The sequence below is a fragment of the Myotis davidii genome, unplaced genomic scaffold, assembly GCF_000327345.1.
Source record: "Myotis davidii unplaced genomic scaffold, ASM32734v1 scaffold96, whole genome shotgun sequence".
NCBI lineage: Eukaryota > Metazoa > Chordata > Mammalia > Chiroptera > Vespertilionidae > Myotis > Myotis davidii.
In genome coordinates, this window is record NW_006289416.1 from 6966663 (window position 1) to 6977873 (window position 11211).

Below are 11211 nucleotides of genomic sequence, written 5' to 3' on the forward strand. Positions count from 1 at the left end.
TCTGGACCGGCTGCCCTGAATGGTGCTCCCCTCTGGACACGCGCCAGTGATGCCCTAGTCCTTTCCGGGGAGTCACAGGCGGCTCGACTTCTCACTCAGCACGTGTGTCTTCAGACCGATGTCACATCACTGAACGCTCCACCTGTGCCAGGGAGCCCGAGTCACACCCCCCCCTCCCCCGCCCCTGAGTTATAGGAACCGTCTGGGCGCAGGCCTGTTCAGTGATCCCAAACCCAGCATTTTAAGTCGGCGTCCGCTGAGCAGCCTGCACCTAACGCTGTGAGGAAAACTCACTAACAAAGCAAAACAGAAAGCCCCAAACAAAACACAAAGAGAAAACGTCAAGGAAGCGTCCGTGTTTCTTGCTCACTGCACATACTCACACCCCAAAGAACTGGTCGAGACCAGAGGATTTCCTAGGAAAACAGAACTCGGCCTCTTTGTGAAGGAAAATGGATTTACATTCAAAATCTTAATTTATCCTTAAATTATTCAAATGAGTAATAATTTATGTTTCTAGATAATTTTCCATTATTTATCCCTAAGGCTTTCACCATGTGAGGAGTGGACATATGTTTTCCCAGGCTGCTTGTCTGTCCTCAGCAGTGGTGGTTGGGGGAGGCTGTGACGTAATTCCTCTGGGTAATTTTAGGTCATAACAAAAGCTGCTTTTGAATTTTCCTTGAGGCAGCAAATAGGAAAAATAAGGTAGAAGTGTGCTGTATCATACGTGTAATTAAGAGATCTTCCAGTTACAAAAGAAATGCGATGAGTTGTTACTCAGTTGTTTAAATCCCTGCTTGTAAGAAGTTGAATTCAATTGTCCTGTAAGTTAAGCTTGGAAGAAAATATACGGCATGGAATCAGTGAGTCCATGAAGTATCAGGATGGAGTGTGAAGCAAACAACTCACGTGTCTGTAAAAATCCTGGATTATAAGATCGTACTATAATTTAAGAATATGTGCATCATACCAACCTAGAAAGTATGGGAGGGAGCGGGTTACAAAACTCCCATGTTCACAGACAGTCCCATTTTGGAGCTACCTGTCTCCGTGTTTGAGTCACGCACAAGGAGGGAGTCGCTGAATGTGCAGGTCCTCGCACCCTTCGCTGCCCGAGCTTGGCTGGTGGCTCACCGTTTCATTTGGTGACATAAAGAGCTTTGGACATAACAGAGCAGGACGGTACTTACATTAGTGGCATCTCTTTCCTGTCTCAGCAACGCAGATTATCTCCCACTGGGCTACTCCTCGCTCAGTAACATACCGAATGCAGCCGGAAGGGGGTGAGCAAGAGGCAAAGCTACCCTGAAACCATCGGTAATATTGCCAGAGAGGTGCAGGGGTGGGCAAACTTTTTGACTCGAGGGCCACAATGGGTTCTTAAACTGGGCCGGAGGGCCGGAACAAAAGCATGGATGGAGTGTTTGTGTGAACTAATATAAATTCAAAGTAAACATCATTACATAAAAGGGTACGGTCTTTTTTTTTTTTTTAGTTTTATTCATTTCAAACGGGCCAAATCCGGCCCGCGGGCCGTAGTTTGCCCACGGCTGGGTTAGATCGAACAGTGCCGACAGGTACAAATTAGGACAGGACCACCGCTGTTAATAGCTGAAGTTCTCCAATACTACTAACAGGAACAATAAGAAACAGCCGTGGCCACAAGTTGCATACTCTCTTGAACACACATACATGTCACCTTAATGAGAAGCCGTATTGTGCCTGTGCGCGCGTACCCAGGACACAAAGCAGGCCACTTTACGAGGCTCTTTACAAGAAAACGCAGTAAGCATAATGTCCACAGAGCTTGATTTTATTTTACCTTAAATATAATTGCATTTTAAAAAGCTTCAATGAATTCAATGATTAAAAAAAAAAAGTCAAAGATACCAACATATTTCTCACGGTCCAAAAATGATTCCACACATTATCTTTAGCAAAGTCATTTGTAATAGATTTCTCAGTTATATTCTTAGGTAATCATTTGTATATTCTCTCTATAAATACTGTCAGTCTGTCTAGTGAATTTTGGGGAGAAAAAGGAAGGTGTACATTAATGGTAGTTCTTGTTAAAAACCACAGTTTTTGAAGTGGGAAGGATTTTAATATCATCAAATTCTACTCCGTTCTTACAGACAAGGTGGCGGAAGGGAGGAGGGGCTGAAGCTGTCACGTTGCACAGAGAGGCCAGCCTGGCCCTGGTGGCCCGCCTGTGCCCACCGCGGAGCAAGCCCAGCTGGGCCACAGACGAGGGGCGACGCCCACCCCCCAAGCCTGTTAACTTGGTACAAACACGTGAACACAATGGTCGGAAAATGCCTCTAGGGCGATTTCACTTTAAATGTGTCCTTTCTTAGAAGAAAGCTGAAATAATGCTTACTATTTCCACTTACATGGAAAAGGGGAATTGAATTTTCTTCCCAGTTTTGTAGAGTGTTTTGCAGATCAGGTTTTATGGTGGCTTGAGGTCAGCAAACAGGCCTGTTTTCCATGTGTCCCCAGCAACGTCCCAGAGGAGAAAACAAGCCCTCCCTCCCGACCCCAGTCTGGGAATGGGCGAGTGAGCCTGGACTTTAACACAAAGGGCTGGACCTGGAAGCCCACAGGGTGGCTGGACGCAGAATTCCGCGTGTGTGACACTGTCACCTGCTGCAAGCACGCAGGAGGGAAATGAGGGGTCTGGACTTGTGTGGCATCAGGCAGACAGCCAGAATCAGTGCAGCGATTTGACGCTGGTTGGGCTGGAAACATCCATGCAGCCTCGTAATAAAGAAATGCCCCTGATGTGGCCGTGACCCGGTTCTTTGTGAGGCTTGAGCAGGAGCCGCCGTGTCTGCCAAGCACAGGAGAGAGAGGCAGGCAGGGAACCCACGCGCCTTCAAGCTGCCACCGGGATGAAATTAAACAGCGGAGAGTTTAAGAACAATTGCTTTTTAGCCCTTTAGCAATACTTTTTAATTGGTGTTAAATGTTAACGGTTCCTGTAATGCACTTAGAACAGAAACATATTTAAATAAATAATATTTAGGGATGGCTGGCATTTCTGATTCTTCGTTATATAGTCTAAGCAACCAGGGTTGTTGATGCTACAAAGTAGCAAATACTCAGGGCTTATGGAGCTGAAACGCCTCTGGTTTTACATTGGAGATAATTTTTGAAATAAGAAGTATACCCCTGTCTCCTCCGTCCTTTCCCCACAGTTTAATTTATATTAATTGTTTTAAATGGTTATAGACATTTTTGCTATTTTCTTACCATTAAAAAAAAAACAAATTTACTGATTTAGTCACTTTCTATCCCATCATTTCTAGACTAGCAGTGAAATCAACATGGATTAATCCCTAAGGCTGATGACAGGTTGGGCGGGTGGCCCGGGCAGTTCAATTAGTGGTTAGTACCTTGTTCAGTTCTTTAAAATCACCTGGCACTTGCCAGGTAAAAGTTACTGTGGCTCCTAGGTATCAATAGTTACTAAAGAAAAAAAGAAAAATGGATTATATATGTTGAAAACCAGGAGGTATTAAATATTTAAAGTTGTAAGTCTTATCAGATGTTACGGGTGAGGTAAAGCTTCTTTTAGAGTCGAGAACACCTTCCACCGGGAATAACGGGGCAGGTGCGCCAGCGGCTCACACCGGCACCTCCCACTCCAGGTCCTTCCTGCACAGCTGCCTATCTTCCCAGTGACTGGAGGAGGCACGATCTTCACTGGGAGCTGACGACGGGAAAATCACTGAGCGCAGTCATTTTTGGACACTGCCAAGAGCCTCTAATAGGCATTTTCTACTCTATCCTGTTCCATCGTAGGTGAAAAAAAAAAAATCCACAATCAGGAGGCTGCCTTTTTATTTTAGAAAAAAGGGAAAACTAAACATTTCAAGACCAATCAAGATACACAGAGATACTGCTTACATCCGAGCAGCCCACCCACATTGACCTTCCTCAGAGAAACACCAGGGATGTATACCGCGCCCCCCCGCCCAAGTGAGGCCATCACCTCAAATTCCATTGCTTCAATTCGAATAATCAAGGAACGTGATTCAGAAATAGTAGGACATCCTGCATTTTATTCAACTCCATATGACAAAATAGGAACCTAGACTAAGACATCCATTTTGATCAGCAGGTGTGTCAAGCCACAGATTTCATCATAAAAAATATTGGATCTAGGTAACAATTCCCGCTGCTTCGGGGAGGCCCTGGCCCCACATGGCACGCCAGTAGAAAAATAGTGTCTCTCTTCACCATGCAGAGAGGGGCGGCCTCGCCCTGAACACAGAGGGGTCAGTCTCGAGGTCCTGTCACGAGCCGTCTTATTTACACACTTTACATTTCTTTGAAGTTATATATACACATCCTCTTGGGAGGAGACAGAACCCTACACGGGATCAAATACTAACAACAAAAAATTCACGGCAAAAAAGGACACAGATAAATAATAAAAACATTCAACTGCTGAAACACAGCTACAGGAAGCCACCTGTTTCTTTTCCCAACGATGCTGAGACAACCCCTGCCCCCATCCCAAGAGGAGGGGCGGCGGCACTGGTGGGGACATGACCCCATCCCTCAGAAAACAGGGCTGTGGAGCGAGTTCAGAGTTCATTCCGGACAGAAACAAACTTCGCAGTCTGCTTTGTTATGATTCGTCCACACTGTTCAACGATGTGATCTGCCACTGCTGTGGGTGTGTTGGAAAGATTGTCCTATTTTTCTGTTTCAGCTGAGTCGCTGTCTGATTCCTTCTTCAGGGCACTGGGACCCGACCGTCTCTGGGACAGTGGTGCTGGAAGAAGCCCATAGTCTCAGACTGCAGCCCGATCCCAACACACAAAATGAGGTAGAACAGGCAGCCCCTCGCCCACCGCCAGCCCCGCAAAAAAACCCGCCTGCTCCGCCCACCCACCCACCCACCAGGCTGCAGGGCGGGTCCTCACTCAGGCAAGGAAGCCACCAGCTTAAACTGGTGTTCTGAGTAATCAGATGACATTGTGCTTTGTTTTCATCTGAGAAGGTAACAAATCCACCAGGAATGGAGCGAATTTCCCAGTTATGACTGATTATCCTGCCAGACAGATATTTCTCCCCAGTTTACGGACACGAGGACCAGTGCTCGCGGCAGGCAGGGCTCCCTTGTGGGCGTGTAAGACAGAGACAGAGATAACAGTAAGATTGTACCTACACAGCCTCCTCTTACCTCCTGGCTCCCACGGCTGTCCCTTCCTAAGATGAATTCATCAAAGTTTCGTTAGAGGGAGTCAAGTTCTTAAATGCGCTTTGTAGAAAAGTTAAGTAAGTCATTTTAACTGAAGAAATGGCAGGCCCTAGATTACTGTGGAACTGAGAGGTCTGGGTGGCTTTTCTGTTTTAAGTAGCATTGATTTCTCATGTTGTCTGACCTTAAAACAAGAAACAGTAAGTCTTTTCCCCTCATTTTCCTTAAATCAAAGTACTATTTATAAAATACTTTACATCTTTTTAAATCTTCAAATTATAGACAAACCTCCCTAATACAAAATACTAAAAGTGCAACAGTATAAATTAAGAGTTTGCAACCACATTATACAAACATTACCTCTTTATTGTACAGCTTTGATACGTGAAATATTTACTCACAACGGTTTATAATGTTGTGAATAATTTACGGTGACGCTCGTCTGTAACGGGTTCCCAGTCGCTGGGCCACAGACCACACTAGAGAACAACTGTCCACATAGCAGCTACAAACATTTAAATAAAAATAAAAAAGGCTTGTTACTGACAGGTACTTGCACACAAAAAAGCATGCTATCTTTCCCAGTGGAACTTCACAATGTTGCCTGCATTGAAATAACCCACTTATTTATAGTAAAACAAATCTTGCTTTCAAAAAAAAAAAAAATCACACTGCCAGATGTATTCTGCAGTACGAAAGCTACCTTTCAAGTTGGGGCTGCATGTCTGTTACCCGCATAATCGTAACATTATAAATACTACAGACAAAGGTACAGTCATAAGACACGATGTTGGGAGGGCGGGACCATGTCTTTAGGATAAGAGTTCTAAAAACGGAGTTCAATGTCTGTTTTGAATGAGTGTCGCTGGAATACCGCAGGGGACCCCCCGGTTCCCTCCCAGGATTATTAGGTTTCAGGATGTGCTCGGAGCCCTTTCTGTTCCCAAGGCGGTTTTCCAGGGAATTTCGATTTATGTTTATTTAAAAGGTTGAAGAATTCTCAAGAACAGTCAAGCTCACTGAGAAAGGACCATGCAGCGCTTATGAGACGACCTTCCAGCAGCCACACAGCTAACGAATTTTCTGCCATGGGGACAATTTTAAGGAGAACCCGGGTACGGCAGGTGTGTACCTGACGGTCACACATCACAGTGTGTAGGAGGGACAGAACAGCAGATGAGCTGCCTTGCACGCGCTAGTTAATCCCGATCTCCTTGTTGTCCTCGATGAACCTCGTGAACGGCCGGCTGGCCCCCGTGTCGGAGCTGGCTTTGTCCAGGCCCACCATGGGTGGGCTGCTGCCCGTGCGAGCCTTGTCCATGCCGGCAGCCAGGGAGCCCATAGGGGGCATGGCGCTCCCACCCAGACTCACCGGGAGCTGGGGGATGCCCCCATTCTGGATGACAGAAATCTCATTGTTCTTCATGGCCAGACCGTTGGTGATGGCCGCCGCATACTGATTCCAGAAACTGGGGTCCACGTTCATGGCACGTGCTGCCAGGTCCTTCTGAAACATTTCCGAGAACTTCAGGGCATCGCCCCCCAGCAGAGCCATGGGGTTTTCCACCGACAGGCGGCGGCCCCGCCTTGCAGGGGCGTTGTTCCACATGTGTGTGCCCATGTGCACCTGCGTGGGAGACAGGGCGACAATCAGTGAGCAAGCAGCACGAGGCAGTGTGCCTGTGGATGCATGCCCCACTGCCATCCACACACGTGTGAGTCACTTAGAACTTGTTTCCATTTCCGTTCCCATTCTACTAGTAAGCCAGTCCATATGAGGCAAACTTTTCGGAGCATCTTATGCTTCAACTAGAGGCCTGGTTCACGAAATTCGTGCACCCGGGGGCGAAGGGGGGGGGGTTTCCCTCAGCCCAGCCTGTGCCCTCACAGGTCAGGAGCTGTCTGTCAGACATCCTTAGTGCTGCCACTGAGGCAGGAGAGGCTCCACAGGTCAGGAGCCGTCTGTCAGACATCCTTAGTGCTGCCACCGAGGCAGGAGAGGCTCCTGCCACTGCCGCTGCGCTCACCAGCCGTGAGCCCGGCTTCTGGCTGAGCAGCGCTCCGCCTGTGGGAGTGCACTGACCACCAGGGGGCAGCTCCTGCATTGAGCGTCTGTCCCCTGGTGGTCAGTGTGCGTCATAGTGACTGGTCGTCCGCCAGTCGATTTGCATATTAGCCTTTTATTATATAGGATATGATTTATTTTTATTCAATACAAAAAGCAAAACCAGACAATGCATTAATGTTTCTTCCACTTGATGAACTTGATATAACACCTTTCCCTCCTCAAGGTGTGAGATGAAGACCCCCAGAGGATGTTCCACAGCTCAGGGCCTCTTGGCTCCTGAGCCTGGCCTTGGGGGCCTCTCCCTGCCCCATTAAGTCTTCTCATATGTGAAACTCTTGTCCACGCTGCCTCTCTCCCAAACACAGAGGAAGCATCCTGGGCATCTCTGGTCAGCAGAGACCTCAGTAAGTAGAAGCCACAGGAATTGACCTTTTCAGTCTCTGAAGAGGTCACCAAGACCCCAGAAGGCGCCTGGCATGGCCGCAGGGCAGCACATTTAGCTGAGAGTGGGACACTGGCCTCCACGTGTCACCTAGTGCCCGCTACACACTCTACTTCCCGGGGAACAAGGATGAAAGGCGGGAACTGAGCTATGAACACAGCGCCAGCTCTTTGCTCTGGCCTTGGGCTATGGGCTTCTCACCAAATGACCATGGCCCCTCAGCAGCCACAGGACAAGCAACAGGACCAGCTTCTGGCCTGGGGCAGGATGTGAATCAATTGTATCATGGGGAGGTGTTTAAAGCCCAGCTTGTCTTGCCATCAGTGTTCCACAAGATTCTAGACAGCGGGGGCCTGGGCCCACCCACTGATATGGTGTCCATCACCCCAACAGGCGCTGCAGAGGCTGCACAAGCCCCCAAGGGAGGGGAGATGCTCTACAGTCGAACAGCATGCACACATCCATAACTGTGAGCGTGTGCACCTGAGTGCACGCATGGCACACACACATATGCAGACAGCACACACACACACATGCAGACACCACACAGTACACACATACTATACATGTGCACACTACACACATGCACTCTCCCACATAAACATTATGTACATGCAAGGCACACACTACAGGTGTGTACACACACTGCACACTCGTGCATATACATGCACACCCTGACCCACACGTGCACAGCCACCCACACATGTACACACCCACCCACACTCACACTCTGCATGTGTGCACACACCACAGGCGCTCACATATTGTTTTGCATGGGCTCTCCAGCCGCGCCTCCCCGTGGCCAGTGGCAGCCCCACCTGCCACACCTCTGGGAGTGGAGGGCATCCCTGGTGTCCCCAGGGCTCGGGGGGGCCCCAGCTTGTTCCCTCACCTTGAGGTTGCCCTTGGTGGTGAAGGCTCTCCCGCAGATGGTGCAGCCGAACGGCTTCTCCCCGGTGTGGGTGCGCTCATGGATCTGCAGGGCGCTGGCGGAGGAGAAGGTCTTCCCACATGACTGGCAGTTGTGCTGCTTGGGTGTCCGGCGTGGCGGGGGGGCCAGCATGGGCGCAAGGCCGGGGCTCATCACCGCCTGCGGCCCGGTGGGCACCTGGACAGCGGCCGGCAGTGGCGGGCCCTCACCCAGCGTGATGGCTTTGCTGTGCCCATTCACCTCCATTTTGATCATGGCAGGCGCGGAGCCGGTGACCAGGCTAGGCGCACTTTGGCTGGGACCTAGGGCAAAGTTGGGGTCAAATAACGGAGAAGGCAGCCCTTTCAATTTGTGGGTCAGTAAGTGCTGTTTTAAATTACCCATAGTGGAGCACCCGCGCCCGCAGACCGCGCAGATGAACGGGCGCTCCTTAGTGTGGCTGCGGTGGTGGATTTGCAACGCACTCCTGCAAGCAAAAGGCTTGCCACAGACACGACACATGGTGCGCTCACACTTACCCCGATCTCTGCTCAGGAACAGTAGGCTAAAGGGGGCCTCCTCCTTGATGGCCAGCCGGCCAGGGGGGGCGGACGTCAGGTCTAGCGCGCCTCCATTTTCGGGGGCAGGAGGTGGACTGTCCGGCCTTTCCGTCTTTAGCGGAATGTCCTGGGGCTCCTCATGGTTGCTGAGGCCTGGGGACTTGGAGGGCAGGCTCTCGCTGTGGCTGTGGACGGGGGACAGGGCCTGCATGGAGGACGACGATTCGGACAGGGCCGGGCTGCCCGCACTGCGGCTCTCCAAGTCGCCCACTGCGGACGAGGAGTCATTGCTGAGGCGGTCGCTGTCCCCGGACCCGTTTTCCATGGCCTTCAAGGCAGTCAGCTGCGGGCAGCTCATGACAGAGTCCATCATCTTCATCTGGTTCTCCAGCGCGGCAATGCTGGAGATGACAGACGGGGGCGAGGGCGGGCAGGAGCCCGAGTAGGGCAGCAGCGGCTTGGACGGGTCGCTGGCTGCGTCCTTCAGCTCCACGTCCTCCTCCATGGAGTTCTCATCCACGTCGTCCTCGAAGCTGCTCAGGACCTCGGCAGCCTTGTCGTCATAGGGAAGCTCGGCGTCCATGGCGTCCTGCAGGCCCTCGGGCAGCGGCGTGTTGGGGATCTGCCCGCCCATGTGCATGCGGATGTGCTGCTGCAGGACCACGGCGTTGGTGAACTTCTTCTGGCAGATGGGGCAGGAGTGCTGCACGCGCAGCGGCGGCTTCGCCCGGTGCACCCCGAAGTGTGTCTTCAGGTTGCCCTTGGTGGTGAAGGCGCGCCCGCAGACCTTGCACTTGAAGGGCCGCTCCCCGGTGTGCGTGCGGTAGTGCATCTTGAGGGCGCTCTGGCAGCTCAGCACCCGATGGCAGATGACACACTGGTTGGGGTCGGTCATCTTCTTGTCGATGTTCTCCACCAGCTGCTGCAACTTGGACGTCTCCGACGTCTGCATGGAGTCGAGCAGCCCTCCGAAGGGAAACTTGGCCTTGAACTGGTCAGAGCTGGCCACGAGGACCGGGCTGCAGAGGCCAGTGGAGATGCTGTTGTCCGTGAGGGTGGTGGCGGCTGATGTGGATGTGGCAGAGACCTGCCCGCCGGAAGGGATGTCCCCCACCCTGGCATTTGCACAAGGCAGGCTCACAGGCTCGGTTTTGGTCAGAGAGGGCCCACTGAGCACAGGCTGTGGGGACTCGGCGGTCACTGGGGCACCCGACTCAGAGGTATTGAGGCCGGGGGACAGAGAGGGGCATTCGCTGGACGCAGGCGAGGGCCGCTGTGGGGAGCGGCTTGCAGGGGTGAGGCTGGGGGAGTCGGCGTAGCTGCCAACACCCGGGATGGTGGGCGGCAGCTGCAGCCCCACCGACGTGGGCACCGTAGGCAGCACGGGCTTACTGTCTAGCCAGGTGGTGACTGGCTTTTCTGGGGGCAGTGACATGCCATAGGGAATCCCGGAGCAGGTGGGCACATTGTCCAGGTACTCGGGCACGGGGTAGGGGTTCATCTGGATGTGGGGGTACTTCTCCTTGTGCCTCTGGAAGTGCACCTTCAGGTTGCCCTTGGTGGAGAAGCGGTTGCCGCAGATGTTGCACTTGAAGGGCCGCTCGCCCGTGTGGGAGCGCAGGTGGATCTGCAGGGCGCTGTCACTCCCGAACACCTTGGCACAGAACCTGCACTTGTGCTTGAAGAACGGGTCCTCGGCACTGGCCTTGGGCTCGAACACCGACACGTTGGGGGGCTTGCCCTTGCGATGCTTCATGAGGGCCGACAGGGGGTCCAGCGCGTTGGCCGTGGCCGCGATGCTGACCAGCGGGTTGGGGAAGATGACGCTGCTGGCGGAGGTCTGAGGTAGAAGAGGGTTTGGCAGGCTGGGCGCCGAGCTGAGCAATGTGCTGGGCCCCAGGGTGGGCGGCGTGGGAGCTTTCTGTGGCTGCGAGGTGCTGCTGGAGGCACTGGCCACCGAGGCTGGGGCAGCGCAGGCAGAGGCCCCGCTGGAGGATGCTGGCCCGCTGGACT

At 52.0% G+C, this 11211-nt stretch overlaps 1 protein-coding gene across 1 annotated transcript in view; it reads right to left on the reverse strand.

Annotated features, from left to right (window-relative positions):
* Positions 1-5368: 5368 nt before the first annotated feature.
* Positions 5369-11211, reverse strand: part of SALL3 (spalt-like transcription factor 3) — a 103064-nt gene continuing 97221 nt past the window's right edge. The window contains exons 4-5 of the mRNA XM_015562680.1: positions 8621-11211; positions 5369-6845 (exon numbers count right to left, since the gene is read on the reverse strand). The exon at positions 8621-11211 is cut by the window's right edge and continues 19 nt beyond it. Coding sequence (XP_015418166.1) covers positions 6414-6845; positions 8621-11211 — 3023 coding nt within the window. The 3' untranslated portion in view covers positions 5369-6413. The remainder of the gene's footprint in view (positions 6846-8620) is intronic.